The 16,181-nt window shown below is 47.8% G+C and overlaps 2 protein-coding genes across 9 annotated transcripts in view; both read right to left on the bottom strand.

The window, feature by feature from the left end:
- AARSD1 (alanyl-tRNA synthetase domain containing 1) overlaps window positions 1–984 on the bottom strand; it is a 35,154-nt gene extending 34,170 nt beyond the window's left edge. For all 7 annotated transcript variants that reach the window (XR_014792213.1, XR_014792212.1, XM_084857307.1 and 4 more), the window contains exon 1: window positions 896–984. Coding sequence is in view for 5 of the 7 variants with exons in the window: in XM_084857307.1 (XP_084713433.1) it covers window positions 896–934 (39 nt within the window). In the remaining 2 variants the exon portion in view is untranslated. The remainder of the gene's footprint in view (window positions 1–895) is intronic.
- Window positions 985–3,181: 2,197 nt separating this feature from the next.
- Window positions 3,182–16,138, bottom strand: PTGES3L (prostaglandin E synthase 3 like). 2 transcript variants are annotated; one of them, XM_084857317.1, is made up of 8 exons: window positions 16,041–16,138; window positions 11,845–11,981; window positions 10,800–10,866; window positions 6,853–6,951; window positions 5,704–5,793; window positions 4,487–4,540; window positions 4,063–4,100; window positions 3,182–3,615 (listed from the first exon to the last, which is right to left on the bottom strand). In XM_084857317.1, the coding sequence occupies exons 2-7, from the start codon at window positions 11,886–11,888 to the stop codon at window positions 4,089–4,091; spliced, it is 366 nt and encodes a 121-aa protein (XP_084713443.1). In that variant the 5' UTR covers window positions 11,889–11,981; window positions 16,041–16,138; the 3' UTR covers window positions 3,182–3,615; window positions 4,063–4,088. The 2 variants fall into 2 exon arrangements, with proteins under 2 accessions (XP_084713443.1, XP_084713442.1); XM_084857316.1 differs by having other exon boundaries at window positions 11,845–11,958.
- Between the last annotated feature and the right edge of the window lie 43 nt (window positions 16,139–16,181).

The raw sequence follows: 16,181 nt of genomic DNA, 5'->3' as shown, positions 1-16,181 counted from the left end.
TACGCATAGGATTGCACCCGTAAGAGTTGTATCCAATGTTAGTTCTAGTTAGACTGGGCCCATTAAAATGAATGGGACTTACAGTAGACTAACGTTGCAAAGAACCCTTAAAAACCACAGAAATAGAATCTATTTACTTAATAGTATCCCACATGTTAACATATGTTCACCAAGCAACTTACACACAATAAAACATTAATACATATACATTTTGAATAAAACAATTAAAAAACAAAGCAACAGTTAGTCTACTTTCAGTTAAATCCCAAATGCCCGGCAGTATAACAATATTCTCATTTGCCCTCAATGGAAGGACATGGATGGGCTTCTTGGGTGATTCTGCTCCACACGTGAAACAGCTCTGCTCTTAATAGAAGTATTTTTCTTCCTACTCCATCCCCCCTTCTAAATCCTTTAAACTTCAACAGAAAGGTACCCATGAGTGGCAAGGCAACCCCCCCCAACCCATCGCCCCATTCTCGCTTCCTCTGCCTTTTCTCTTGACATAATGTGCGCTTCCATGTGTTTTGCGGCCTTGCGCAAAGAGCGGTAAGCAGAGCTACCCTGCTGCGCTGGATTCGCCGGCGGCTGCCAGACCCGCGGCGACGGGCAGCGACCGCTCGAGCAGGGGGCGCTGCGCCGGGGACGCGCGTCCATCTGCAGCGGCGCCTCCGCGCGTCGCCCCGCGACCCGCGCAGCGCAGAACACAGAGCCGGCGCGGCTCCGGCCCGGGGGCGATCCGGCGGGCTGCTGTTCCCGGCAGAGGAGGGCAGCAGGAGAGCGCCTGCGCCTGCCTCCTCGGCTCGGGTGGGCGGCGGGCCTCGGCGGAGCGGCGCCACCGCCCTGCCGCGACGCGCAGCCTCTCGCAAGCGCAACCTGCGCGCCCTCCCCTCACCTGCCGGACCCAGCTGTCCCGCTGGCACGCGTGCGCCATGAAGCGGCCAGCCGCCGCCGCCCGAACAGCAGGAGAGCCTCGCTCGGCTCGCGAGAGCAACGGCGAGCACCCGACGCGATTGGCCGCTTCCGCCCGGCCTAAGGCGAGCGGCGAAGGCCGAAATGCCCCGCCGCTGTTCGTCCGCGTCTCCCGCTGCGCGCCGGTGGGGGGAGGCTCGGGCCGCCTGGTCTGGGCCGCGCCTGCCCGGCTTCTGTGGCGCCTCGCCGCGCCTGGAGCCGGGCTAGCGTGTTTTGGCGTAGGAAGTTTCGTGGGGCTAGAGGCCGCTTTGTCACAAGGCTCGCAAAAGCGTCTGCCGCAAAAGTCTTAGTTGTTTTAACCCAGTAAAGGTGCACTGTTGCTGTTCAGTCGTGTCCGACTCTTCGTGACCCCATGACCCACAGCACGCCAGGCCTTCCTGTCCTGCGCTCTCTCCCGGAGCGTGCTCAAGTTCATATTCATTGCATTGGTGAAGCTATCTAGCCATCTCATCCTCTGCCGTCCCCTTCTCCTTTTGCCTTCAGTCTTTCCCAGCATCAGGGTCTTTTCCAAAGAGTTTTCTCTTCGCATTAGGTGGCCAAAATATTGGAGCTTCAGCTTCAGTATCTGTCCTTCCAGTGAGCACTCAGGGTTGATTTCCTTTAGGATGGACTCATTTGACCTCCTTGCAGTCCAGGGGACTCGTAAGAGTCTTCTCCAGCACCACAGTTCGAAAGCATCAATTCTTCGGCACTCAGCCTTCCTTATAGCCCAGCTCTCACAGCCATACATTACTACTGGGAAAACCATAGCTTTGATTAGACGGACCTTTGTCGGCAAGGTGATGTCTCTGCTTCTTACTATGCTGTCTAGGTTTGCCATAGCTTTCCTCCCAAGGAGCAAGCGTCTTTTAATTTCATGGCTACAGTCACCGTCTGCGGTGATCTTGGAGCCCAAGAAAGTAAAATCTGTCACTGCTTCCATTTCTTCCCCTTCTATATGCCAGGAAGTGATGGGGCCAGATGCCATGATCTTAGTTTTTTTAATGTTGAGTTTCAAACCAGCTTTTGCACTCTCCTCTTTCACCCTCAACTAGAGGCTCTTTAGATCCTCTTCGCTTTCAGAAAACCGACACTTTGTACTTCCTGTTGGCTATCATGGGAAGTTTTAAAAAACACTAACTTTTTTCTCTTGGTCAGAGTTGGATGGCAGTTGCAAAGTGGCCCCTTAAGAGATTACACCTGCCCAATGTCAGAAAAATAGGTGCAGAGGGTTTTGTGCTGTATGCCTGTATATTTTGATTTCCTTTTAAAATGAACTAACATTTTTATTTCTTGACAGAATTACATGAAAAATTTAGGATCACTTGCCCTGAGGGGATCATGGCTGTCAAATTGCAGAAAGATAGCCACGAGCGTGTGTGCACGGGCGTGCATGAACAGCCTTGACATTTTGAGGATCTCCAAAAGATGACATACTTCTCTGCCTATGTTCCTTGTGGGCCATTGTTCTGAAAATTATAGATAGCCTAGATGTGTCCCTAAGGAAGAAACTAGCAAAATTTCAGAAGGAAAGGTGCAGAGGTTCACGTAGAAGGGGTGTTCTCTAATTTGCCAGGGCAGGGGGTGATTTGCTTCCCCTTTCCTTCACACATCCGCCATGCTATTTTGGTAAATTTGTACGAAAATGGCACAGGTCATAGAGGTGTCCCCAGGCAAGAAACCTGCAAAGTTTCAGAAGGATAGGACATGGAATTATGGTGCTTGAAATACAGTTTAAGGCTTTTTCAGAGTGAAGAGTTGTGGCATTGGAAGAACGGCCATCTGGAGGGTGTGTGAGGATTGCACATACTTAAATTAACTTTATGAGGTATCAGATTTCAGAATTTTCCTTGTATTTGTAGTGTGTCACTGCGATAGAAAGCTGGTTTCTGAAAATCTCCCTGACGCTGAACTGCAGGTTGTCTCCTCGGTGGACCTGGTGTGAGCTCTGCAATGCTTGGTTTATGCATGTTTGGTTGCTGGGCCTGTATTTGGAAGGGTCTGCCTTATATTTTCCATCATTTGATGTGATGAGGAATTTGGCAGCCACAGCAGCTTGTAACAGTCTAGATTTACAGGTAATAAGAGCAAACCACAACTAGCCTTACTAGCCTTTTTATCTAATTGTTTTGCCAGTCAGGGAGAACACATCTTCCCTTCTGAGCCAGCACCAATCAGGCCTACTCAAATTCACTCTCCACTGCAGAGATAGATGACACTGACAGCCAACAAAGAGTCATAGTATTTATTGGCAGTGTTTGAATAACTTCCTACCTTTATGCACAATGTTCCTAAGGAACAAGAAACCCTACAGAAAGAAACTGGGGACATGGGGAGGGAGGGAAGGAAGGAAGGAAGGAAGGAAGGAAGGAAGGAAAGAAAATAGATAAGAGGATGGGGAGGAAAGGAAAAGCGGAACAGGCTCAGGCAGCAGCAAACCGCAGGCCCAGTTTTCATTCCTATAAGTAGGAGGAAGGAGGTACGGCCACTACATTGGTCATCCAGCAATGTGAGAGGAGAGACTCCCAGTCTAAGGTCAGCACTAGCACCCCTCATATTATGTCTTGGACCAAAATTGTGAAGCATGAAGATCTCTGGGGATGGCACTTGCTCCGCTTTCTTTCTCTCTCATCTTTTGCTTCAGTCCCAGTGGTGCTTTTGTACCTGGTCAGGAGAAAGAAAAACAATTGCAGAAGTCACAGTGCCTCACTAATGGAATGAAGGCAAAGAGGGAATGGTGTTCAGAAACCATCGGGACAGGCTATTCATTGCTGGCTCCACTTCCAGTTATTCAGGGCTGGAGTTTGTTTTTTTTACTGTGAAATGGTACCCACATGTGAGCAAAGGGTTGTTTGTTATGCAAGGTGGTCCAGTGAGATTCTGCTTTGACTATTGATTGGCTTGGAAACTCAAATGCAACCAAAACCTTAGTTACTTGCTACACTTTTGCAATAGCCATTTCAGAATTGCCAACTCCAGTTGGTGTGTCTGCTTCTGTGCTCCATTCCTTGGGCAATGCGTTTCCAGGCCCCATGGCCAGCTGCTTATGTGCCTACCCCTTCAAAGATGGGGAGCACTGGATGGAGCTGCACAATGTTTGATGAAGATTACCTCTGGGAATGGATTGCAGCAACTTTTCAGATGTCATCCTAGAAGAGAATATAAAAACAGACAAGGAGCGATCAATAGCTTTGTGGAAAGAGCACCATGTCTCACCAAATGCTGTAAGGGGGCTGTGAACGAGCAAAAGCTCCTGCGCAAACGAAGATGCAAAAGCCTCCTGAACTGCATATACAGACCTCTCCAAGTTCTGGAGAAGTGCCAAAGTAACTGTTTAACTTTACTGTTAAAGTAACAGCTGGGCACAAAGCACAGCCCATCCCATGCCAACTGTCTGGCCTCATTAGCTTGTAAATGGGCAGCATATGGCAAGAAAGAGCCAGTTTGGGGGCAGACTGACAGAGCCAGAAGGTTAGAAGCAGTTAAACATGAGATCATGGGGATCTCCCTCAACTGTCACCTCCTCAGTACTTACATCAAGGTCATCCATGGCAGGGAGCGGACCTTTCGTGGAGACCTTCTGCATGAGCTGGATGGGAACAGAAAGTAGCAATGTAAGGACTGCAGCCCTGCTACCCAGACCAAGGTACCTCTAGGGCTGGGGAATGGGAATGGGCTTGGCTTTGTGTTCTTGACTTGTTTATCCCTATGTTGGCTTCCTGTACAATGGAACAGGCACCATCTCAGCCTCGGAGAGAAACTTAGGCGTGCTTCCACAGCGGTTATGAACCACAGACTGCTCAACTGTCAGAAGACCCATACCCCAGTGCTTTAACTGGAGTGCTGACAACTTTTTACATGAGCAAGAAAGGAAGAAAGAAACCTACTGGGATTCCTGTGGACCAGTGAATAAAGAGGTGTAATCTGGCTATCTAGAGACTTCAAGCACCCTCCTTATCTGTAATACGCACTGGGGGGCTTTGGCTGAGGGCTGTGTGTGTTTTGTAAACATACAGTACAAGCACTGGAAACAGGATTGAGTTCAGAATTTAGCATCAGAAATAGCTTTGCTTCCATAGAAAAATAAAACCCCCAAAATTTATTCTATTTTGCCCTTAAAGCAAAAAAATACATTTTAAAGTAACGTGGGCAATGACTGGTGAAATCTCAAGAAACCAGAGGCAAGGTAAGCATGGTTTCCAGTGGTTAGGAGTGGGGATCCAGTACTTTGTATAGCTCCTTGCCTCTTTCCATGACAAGAAATGGCAGAATAAGGTATGCAAAATACATTTATGCATATTTGAGCAATATATACGGGTTACGGAAAATGTTTTGTTGCACAGAATTTTGGTATACCTTTTAATGCAGATTACACACAGCCTTTTCTTTTAGTCTAATCAACATCTTGGGGATTAATGTGAGGATAAATAAGCATTGTGAAACACTACATTCACTGAAAAGGGAGGACTTATAAATGACACATACGTAATCCTTTCTGGCATGCACAGTCATAGCATAATTTGGCCTGTTGGTGGAGGGAGGTGGTTACTGCTGCTATTTAATAACATTCCCAGCCACATGCCTGTCTGGGTGAACGGCTCTGGCTGTTCCTGCTGTCATTGTACTTGCTCTGGTTTCCTTGACCAACACTCACAGGGCACAGCAGGCTGTTGCCTCCCTCAAACTTCAGCACTGCTAATTCAGGCTGGGAGACAGCTCAAGACTCTGCCCTGGCCCCATGGTTGGACTCACCTCGGCATACTGCTCAGCCATGGCTGCCTCCACCTCCTCATCTCCTTCCCAGTCCCGCCAGTTATCAAAGTCCACCGAGAGCCATGCTGGCTGCAAGTAAGATAAACAATTACATGCCACTGTCTCCTCCCCCTTGCTGCTTCACCCCACTGGCAGAGTAGCAGTAGGGGAACAGATCATGACTGACCAAATGGGCCCCTCCCAGCATGTCCTTCACCCTTCCCCTGCATCGCTACTCCCCCACCCTTCCACACAGAGGGCTTCCTAGTGCCACCAGTCAAAAGACATCGTGCAGCGATTCTGTGTTTCTGTGGAAAGAAAAAGGTGGAAGGAAGATGGTGTCCCATCTCAGTGGCGGAGCCCCTGCTTGGCATGCAGAAGGTCCCCAGTTCAATCCCCGGCATTGCCAGATGGGGCTGGAAAAACTCCTGCCAGAAGCCCTGGAGAGCCACGGCTGCCAGTCAGTGTCAGCAATACTGGGCTAGAGGGACCCAGGGTCTGACTCAGCATAAGGTGGCTTCCTGCATAAGTGGCGGTGAAACACAGGAGGATTACGAATGGAAGAAAACATTGTTTGGACTCCCATAAAATGCTATGAATGAGGCAGGGGGATGGCACAATAAAACCCTCATCTGGAAGCACCCCTTATGTTGTGAAAGCACTACAGAGCCAAGTAGGACGAGGAACAGAGAATTCTGGTTTATCTGGCCCATTTCCAGCAACTCTGCATCCGACAACATCTTGGGGGACTCTTGTTCATCCTTTTTGACTAAAATAAATAAAAATGACAACTTCTCCATTAACCCTTTTGGGCAAGGGGCAAATGCATCTCTGCCTTACTGATATCCCTGGGTGCTTCCAGACAGAGGGCCCTAGCATTAACCATCAGAAGGCAGTGTGCAGCTATTCCATCTTTTCTTCCTTAACGGATTCTCCACTGTAAGAAAGAAGATGGAAGAAGTAGTGGGAAATCATGGGAGGATGACATCTAGGTGTAAAATTCTGTGAACAGCAGGGTGGAGGTGTGATAAAAGCCTCATCTGGAAGCCACCCCACTCTTTAACACTGAGACTGAAGTGAGCAGAACATCTTCCCCTGCATGGCATTTTCCTCAAAAGTTCAGGGGAAAGAGCAAGCAAAGGGCCCCACCTTGAACTCCTCCTTGGTGAGACGTGGCCAAGGCACCTTATCCTTCCACTTGCGCACAAAGAGGGTGATGGACCTGCCAGAGTGCTTGTGCTGAGAATCCTGAAAAAGATTGTTTGGCAGAAAAATATCAGGCAGGGTGTGTGCCTATGGTAAGGTATACTCGGGGCAGTCAGGGCAGCAAAGAAACATTTCACTGCCTCCATTCAATCTTCCATATGCCGCCAGTAGAGCTTTTCAGGGTTGTCTGTGACCTATGACATGCTGGCCCTAAGGACACTCTAGACCCATCTGAGGCCTGCTGTAATTTGTTCGCTAGGCACTTCCAGGATAAAATCTCTTGCATCCACCAGGACTCGGAATCCAGCAGGTGAATCTGGTGAGGTGTCCAGAGCACAGCCTGGTCGCTTTCTTGGATGAGAGTGAAGGGAGGGGAAGGGGGTTGCCCAACTCCCTGAAGTGTAGACAAGGGCAAACAGTTGCCGGTAAACTATCACCACCCTTTACATCCACCTCAGCCTGGCCCAGGGGACTCTCAGACCTTTAAGAGTTCAAACCCACACCCTCTGTTTCAAGGCCCAAGCCTAAAACTCTAAACAGTAGCAATTCCAAACAGATGGCTCTGAATAAACACACACAAACCTGGAAACAGATCTTAGGTTTATTTACAATAAGGGCAGAAAAAAGGATAAAAATGTAGAGAAATCAAAGAAACCAGACAAATCCTTTGGAACAATGCTGCAGGCAAATATAACAAATCGCCACCTAACCTTATCCTATACTTTTCTTAATTAAGGGTCTTCCAATAGGACAGGGCCCAGTTCAGGTTCCAAGAGCTCACAGGCCCAAAAGCTAGTTAGCACAGGCAGACCAAGCCTGAAGATCAGAATGAAAATGAAGACCAGAATGAAGACCAAATGGCAACAGTAGCTCCCCTTGACAAATGTGAGGTGAGCCTCCTTAGCCAATCCCTGTCTGGCTGGATAGTTTCCTCAGAGACAAGCCGCCTCAGGCAATCACTAATAGGCTGAATAACCTTCAGCTTTCAGGAGGGGGGCAACGGTGAAAGGCTCTCACCATAGCCCAGCTGAGAACATTCAGTCTAATTTAGCAAGAGTTCCAGTCTGGCCTTAAAGGCCAGAGACTAGATCAACATCAAATAACATGCAGGTGGTTTAATTAGTGCATGCAGGCCCATCTTCATGAAATGGAGCTTCCTTCCAAGCAGCTAAATCTTAACAAGACAATGGATTTCTTGACAATGAGTTTCAGTTGGTATAGCCTGAGGATGTTGACAAGGTGTTTGGACAGGTTTGTGCAACCACTTAGCTACTGGATCCTTACCCTTCTAGGCTTTAAAAAATTGGCAGAGAGAGAACAGCCAGCTGGGCCACCAGGGAGGTGATTAATACCTCCTTGCAAGAGGGAGTGGTTCCAAGCTGCCTGAAAGAGGAGGTGGTGAGACCACCCTGAAGAAATCCTTTGACCTGGAAAATCTAGTAATTTCAGGCCAATTGCAAATGTTCCATTCCTGGGCAAGATCTTTTAAGCGGGTGGTTGCCAACCAGCTCCAGACACTCTTGGATGAGACTGATTATTGGATCCATTTCAGTCAGGGTTCAGTCCAGGTTTTGGCACAGAAACAGCCTTGGTTGCCTTGTATGATGACCCATGTTGGGACAAAGACAAGGGGAGTGTGACTTTGTTGACTCTCCTTGATCTCTCAGTGGCTTTTGATACCATCGATCACAGTATCCTTCTGGGACAGCTCTCTGAGTTGGGAGCGGAGGCACTGCATTGCAGTGGTTTAGCTCCTACTTGGAGGGTCGGCTCCAGAAGGTGGTGCTTGGAGAACATTGCTTAGCCCGGTGGATTCTCCAGTAAGGGGTTCCACAGGGGTCAGTTTTGTCCCCGATGCTATTCAGCATCTACATGAAACCGTTGACTGGGGTCATCTGGAGTTTTGGAGTGCATTGCCATCAGTATGCTGATGACACACAGCTCTAACTTCTCCTTTTCATCTTCATCAGGTGAGACTGTGGATGTACTAGATCGGTGCCTGGCTGCGACAATGGACTGGATGACGGCTAATAAACTGAAGCTCAATCCAGACAAGACTGAGATGCTGTTGGTGGGTGGTTCTGCTGACCGGATGGAAGGTGCTCAACCTGTTCTGGATGGGGTTGCACTCCCCCTGAAGGAGCAGGTCTGTAGCTTGGGGGTTCTCCTGGAGCCATCTTTGTCATTTGAGGCTCAGGTGGCCTCAGTGGCACTGAGTGCCTTCTACCAACTTTGGTTGGTGGACGAGCCATGCCCCAATCTGGACAGGGATAACCTAGCTTCAATTTTCTATGTGCTGGTAACCTCCAAGTTAGATTATTGTAATGCGCTCGATGTGGGGCTGCCTTTGAAGATGGTTCAGAAACTGCAGCTCATGCAAAATGCAGCGGTCAGATTGATAACAGGGACAAGAAGTTCCGAACCTGTAACACCGATTCTCACCTGTTTGCACTGGCCACCTGTATCTTTCCAAGCCCAATTCAAGGAGCTAGTTTTAACCTATAAAGCCTTATTTATTAGATTTATTAGCTGCCCATCTGGCCAGCTACCCAGCCCTTCTAGGCGGCGTACAATACAAATAACCACACAAAATACAACAAATTTACAGAATCAACTGAACAAAACAACATTGCTTAAAAAACCCTAACCCACGCCCACCTGAACAGCCAGGTTTTCAAAGCCTGGCAGAAGCTCATCAAAGAGGGGGCATGACAGAGGTCACTAGGGAGGGAATTCCACAGAGTGGGGCCACCACAGGAAAGGCCCCCTCCCCAGTCCTCACCGGCCTAGCTGTCCTGGCTGAAGGGACAGACAGAAGGCCTTCCAAGGCTGATCTCATTGAGCGGCATCCTTGGGTGTTGTTGGTTGGAGGCGCCCCTTAAGGTAGACTGGGCCAGAACCATATAGGGTTTTAAAGGTCAGCTTACACAGCTCAGGACTGCAATACCTGGCACAGCGCCTCTCCTGGCATGAACCTACCCTTACACTAGGTTTATCATATAAGGCCTTCCTCCAGATGCCTCTTCCAAGGGAGGCTTGGAAGGCAGCAATAAGGGAGAGGGCCTTCTTGGTGGTGGCCCCCCAATTTTGGAACAATCTCACTGACAAAGTCTGGCTGGCACCAACATTGTTATCTTTTTGGAGCCAGGTTAAGGCCTTCCTCTTCTCTCAGGCATTTGGCAGCATATGATGAGGTTTTCATCTACTGTTGATTGTTTAACATGTTTAGATATGTGTGTTTATGTGTGCTATCTGCTTCTATGTTTGTATGTAAATGGCTTTTACACTATATATAATGTATTTTAATGGTTTTTAATCTTTGTAAACTACCCATAGAGCTTCGGATATTGGGTGGTCTAGAAATGTAATAAATAAAAAAGAAAATGAACACTTTTCATTATTACAGCCTGATTCAGCTTCTATTCCTGCTAGTGCAGGTGCATTACTCTTAGTAAGTAGATCCATGACAAGAAGCAAATGTTGAGGCCAGAATAATGCAGTTTGGGCCCTGGCAGTTTCACTGTCCTGGGATGCTTCCAGACTGTGTCTCCTAGCACTGAAGGCATGGTGCAGTTATTCCATCTTTTCCTTCTTAATGGATTTTCTGTGGTAAGGAAAAAGACGGAAGAAGTAGTGGGGAAAGATGGAAGGGTTACGAGTGGAAGACAACATCATCTCCCTAAAATTCTATGAAGGAGGCAGGGTGATGGCATCATGAAAGCCTTGACTGGAAGCACCCCTTGTTACAAGACAGCCCACTCAGAAAGAGTTCAGGAGTCTTCCTGCTGTGCTCCACTCACTTTCCAAGATTTTTCACCAAAGAAAAATGAATGTCTTCCCTCCGGTTGTGCCTGCAAAAAAGCTGGTCCTCTTTTAGTTGAGCTACTCACCTTGGAATTCACACGGGCATAAAGCTGAATCTCATTGTACATCTCCATGCCATCAGCATTCCTACAGCTGCAGAAAGACAAAGAGGACACACTCGACTGACATTCTCTCTTTTCATAGATACTGACTGAGGAATTCCTTTCCGAATAATTGACCTGACTGTTGGATCATTATACTGCTTAAATACATGGGGTCTTCACGCAAGGAGGGAGAGGAGGGACAAGCATGCAGGCTTTGCCCCCCCGCCCCCCATCACTGTTCTCGGTGCCCTGCCCATGGAAAATCGGAGTTCAAAATTGCACTGACAGCCCCCATAGGTAGTGGAGGGCAATGAGAATGGTGACGGGAACAGAGCTCACACGCCTATTCCCTTTCTCCTCATGTGTAGGGACGCTACAAACTTATAGAATATCTGAACAAGCCTCCCGGTGTTAAGGAGTCCACATCTCAATGGCAGACGTTTCCGTTTAGCCGCAAAGGTTGCATTCTATGCAGAGTTAGATTAACTTAAGTCCATTGATTACAAGTATATTATTATTATTACTACTATTATTATTACTATTATTATCTGCACTGATAATAAAAGCAGTTTGTGCAGCATGCAAGGACATGCTGCACAATTTGTGCAGCATGTCCTTTGCAGGTTTACTCAGATGTACATTCTTCCAATATTTGGTGGGACATGCTCCCCAGTATGTAAGCTTAGGATTGGTGGTCAACAAGTATTTATTCACCCCCACTATGGATCAATAAAATGAGTACTAAGGTCTACCCAAGTTCCAATATATAGAGATAGAGGTAAATAATTTTAGAAGTCAACAAGCAGCTAGGATACTTTATATATGGAAAGTACACAAGCAACGTATATAACAATCTGATGGCATTTTTACTGGGTAAGTTCCACTGCGTTTAGTGGGGGTTAGTAGGGTATTTTATACATGGAAAAGCAGAAGAAAGCAAAGTTTTTCTTTACACATATATTAAGACCAACATGGATTGCTTGACTGACCATCCTGTACGGTCTGAATTAGCAAGACAGCCCCTTACCTGAACATGACCTTGTAATCATCAAGGTCCACTTTCACATCCATGCTGTCCTCTACACAGAACTCCAGGAACACATAACATGGACGATCATACCACAAGGTCTTCGCTGGTTGCCTTAGGAACCACAGGAAGAACACCTATTAGAATGATCATGATGGCAAGAGTGCAAATGCCTTTGCCAGGGAAAATATGGAGCTGAAGCTATCACACGTCACAATGTGGGCCCATCCGATCGACACATTTTAAACAGGTTCAGAACTGTGGCTTCCTACTGAGCAAGCATCTAGAATGGTATGTGTGGATTTTCCCACTCCTTCAGTGCAGGTTTATGTGTGCAGGGTACTGTGAAGCACCTCAGGGTACTTAGCACCTCCGAGTATCAAACCACGACATGGGAGTTATTAGTGAATGCAGTTTGAAGTGATGTGATTTTAGAGGCTAAACAAAATCTTCCCTGCTTCAGATGTATGGGGTGTGTGTGCATTCTTCCTATTAAAATGTATGTGTTGCTTCTCATCACAAAAAACAGTCTCTAAGCAACTTGCACACACAAATACAGAAATCCCTAATTAATATAACAGAAAAAACCAAAACCAGTATAAACTGTGTCCCATCATATGTGATGAACAGGCTGGAGGCATATAGGATTGCAGCTTGAAGTTGATGGAGAGATTGTCAGGAAATACCTAAGCACCTTAAATGAGTTTAAGTCTCCAGGTCCAAATGAATTGCATCCTAGGATGTTGGAGGAATTAGCAGTGGGCTCCCAGAACCTCTCTCTATTATATTTGAAAAGTCCTGGAGAACAGGTGAAGGACCAGAGGACTGGAGAGCAAATGTTGTCCCTATCCGCAAAAAGAAAATCTGGGGAATTATTGACCAGCCAGTCTGACATCAATAGCTGAGAAGATTCTACAGCAGATTATAAAGTGATCAATCTGTAGGCACCTTGACACTAATGCAGTGATCACTGGAAAGGAGCTAGCATGGATTTGTCAAGAACAAGTCCTGCCAGACTAATCTTATTTCATATTCCAATCAGATAACTTCCCTAGTAGATTGTGGAAATGCTGTGGATATCTTGACCTCAGCAAGGCATTTGACAAAGTGCCCCATGATATCCTAATCAGCAAGCAAGTTAAGTGTGGGCTGGATGGCACTACTACTAGGTGGATCCACAGGTGGCTGGAGAACTGTACTCAAAGAGTGCTCATCAATATCAAACTGGGGTATTGAGTGAGGTGCTACAGGATTTGGTACCCTGTACTCTTCAACATTTTTGTTAATGACTTGGAGGAAGAGGTTGCAGATGACACAAGCTTGCAGATGACACAAAATTGAGTGGGATAGCTAACAATTTCGAAGATACAAATAAAATTCAAAATGATCTTGATAGGTTAGGAAACTGGGCAGAAAATAACAGAATGAAATTTAACAGAGACAAGTGCAAAGTTCTTCATTTAGGAAAAAGAAATCAAATGCACAAGTATAAGATGCAGAATGGATGACCTGGCTTGACAGTTGTATGTGTGAAAAGGATCTTGGAGTTGTAATTGATTACAAACAGAATATGACTCAGCAATGTGATGTGTGTCAGGATTCCCGATCCCTCAAACACAGGAAATCTCACAGCCAAAGCTTAATATGGTTATACTCTTTTGAAATCATATAGCTGATGGTCAGTAGCTACAGGCTATTAGTAATTCCAGAACAGTCAAAAGCTAAACACTACCACCGTGACAGAGATCCTTATCAACGTGGTTTCCCCATTGCCATCTCCACGACTCTGAACACAAGGGACGGGATTCAGGGTTCCTGGCATATCCAACCCAGGCAATCCATACAAAGGGTTCCAAACCCCAGACAAGGAATGGGAATGATTCATGGAATGATCCCTCCCAGGCAATCAAAAGGGTAGATTCTAGAAAGGCCTAAACAAAACCACACCCACAGGAAGTTAGTCAGCCCTCCAGCGACGCTTCAACCTGGGCGACCCTTCTGCAAACCCCACCCCACCTCTGTCACATTCTCTCAGACAGCTTCCAGCCTCCCTGTCTGCCAAGGCCAGACCAGCAGGCGGACAGGGAGCTGGGTGACTCCCCCTAGCCCTGCTCTGGGAACACTGACAGAGAGAAGCTCACACAGATTCTGGCATTCCAGAGACTGAATAGGCCCAAGCCCTTCCAGGCTACTTCTAATCAAATCCCGCCTATAACCTACAAGGCCCACTGCAGTGCTGAAGCTGGGCCCTGACAACATGGCTGCAAAAATGGCAAATGCAATTTTAGGTTGCATCAATAGAAGCATAGTTTCCCCTCCAAGGATAAAATGAACACCACAAAAGCAGCCTACAACAATTGGCCCATAACTCATGTCCAAGTGCCTGGGAAAATAAGTACATCTTTGCCCAGCACTGAAAAGATGTCAGCATTAGCGCCAGGTGAGCCTCTTTGCAGGGAGCGTTTCATAAACACAGGGCAATCCCAGGAAAGGCTTGTTCCCAAAGTGTCACCACTTCTCTCGCAGGGGGCACACAGTGGAGGGTCTCTGAAACTGACCTCAGGGACTGAGTAGGTCCTTGAAGAACTGGGGTCCTGAGCCATATAGGGCTTTATATGTTAAAACCAGCCCTTTGAATTCATCCTAGAAACAAATTGGCAACCAGTGCAAAGGAGCCAGGCCTGAATATATATGTTCACATCACCTAGTCCTGGTCAACAACCTGGCTGCTGAATTCTGCACTAGCTGCAGTTTTCAGAGGCAGCCCAATGTACATTGCATTGCAGTAGTCTAACCTAGAGGTTGCAGAGCACAGACCAGTGATGCCAGGCTATCCCCTTCTAGATAGGGTCGCAGTTGGGCTACCATCCAAAGCTGGTAGAAGGCACTCCATGCCACAGAGGTTACGTGAGCCTCCTGTGACAGTGATCCAGGAATATCCCTGAGCTGCGCACCTGCTCCTTCAGAGGTGTGTGACCCCATCCAGAGCTGGTTACACTTCCCCCACCTGGACAGAGGAATCACCCACCAGCAGAGCCTCAGTCTTGTCTGGATTGAGCCTCAGCTTATTGGCTCTCATCCAATCCATTGCTGAGGCCAAATACAAGCACTGTGTCTTTGCCTAAAGGCTACACTCCATGGGGCACTGTATATTTCTTTAATGTGTGGATTCCTCTCAGATCAGCTGTATTTCAATCTCCATCTTGAGGAGATGGCCACAACACTGAGTCTACTCTTTGCATTCCCCACACACAGCATGCATTTTGCACTGATGAAGTAGACTTTGTAGCCTGATGAAGAGTTCTGAAGCACTCAAAAGCATGCACCTCTTTTACGGCATTTTGGTTGGTCCTAATAAAGGAACTTCATTGGAAGGACAGATACTGAAGCTCAAATATTTTGGCCACCTAATGCGAAGAGAAAACTCTTTGGAAAAGATCCTGATGCTGGGAAAGACTGAAGGCAAAAGGAGAAGGGGACGGCAGAGGATGAGATGGCTAGATAGCATCACCGATGCAATGAATATGAACTTGAGCACTCTCCGGGAGAGAGCGCAGGACAGGAAGGCCTGGCGTGCTATGGTCCATGGGGTCACGAAGAGTCAGACACGACTGAACAACAACAACAATAAAGGAACTGCCCAACTGGATTTCGGATAGTTTTTCTCTTGGACCAGAACAGCCATCCTGGTTTTGCGCATATTTTGGACAGACCTCTTGGGTCAAGATGGAGAAAGGGGATTCCTGAGACTCGAGGCCAAGGGAACGAAGGGCTGTGCTAACTTCCTGAAAAGGAAGTGCTGGACTGAGCCAAGCTGCTCTGGAAGCCACCATCCTTTGGCTAGGAAGCCTGCCCCCATTCCCAAATGCATGAGAGCTATTTGTGGTCACTCAAGAGGGAGTACCATCGCCGGGGCTCTCCTGCCCCAGAATACGCCCCAGCGTCACATACAACATGGTGCCTTTTCTGGGGCAGCAAAGCCCTGGCGATGAAAACAGCTTTGGGGCTCGAGCTCTAGCGAAAAGTCGGAACTCTTGCTTCTGCGGCGAAGGGGTTTCTGATCCAGGGAGGCCGGGAACTCTGGACCACAGAACATTTCATTCTGTTCTGCAGGAACCCTCAGATAGTTCAGAGGATCCTACCCGCCAGGAGAGCGACCCCGACTGCTTGAAGGGAGGCCCGCTGCTGGCACTCACCTTGCCATGGCTGCCGCAGCCGAGCACGCCTCGCACACCCTCGGCGCTCCCGGCCCGGGCAGACGAGCAGGCTTATTTCGAGACCCCTCCGGCCAGGCGGAGCCAAGCGCAGAGCCGCCGCCGCCCCGGCTGCTGCTGCCC

Source organism: Heloderma suspectum, chromosome 5 (assembly GCF_057233095.1).
Source record: "Heloderma suspectum isolate Gila_16-S chromosome 5, 16-S_ref, whole genome shotgun sequence".
NCBI classification, from domain to species: Eukaryota; Metazoa; Chordata; class Lepidosauria; order Squamata; family Helodermatidae; genus Heloderma; species Heloderma suspectum.
The sequence above is the reverse complement of the archived record's forward strand: the minus strand, read 5'-3'. Positions and strand labels throughout refer to the sequence as shown.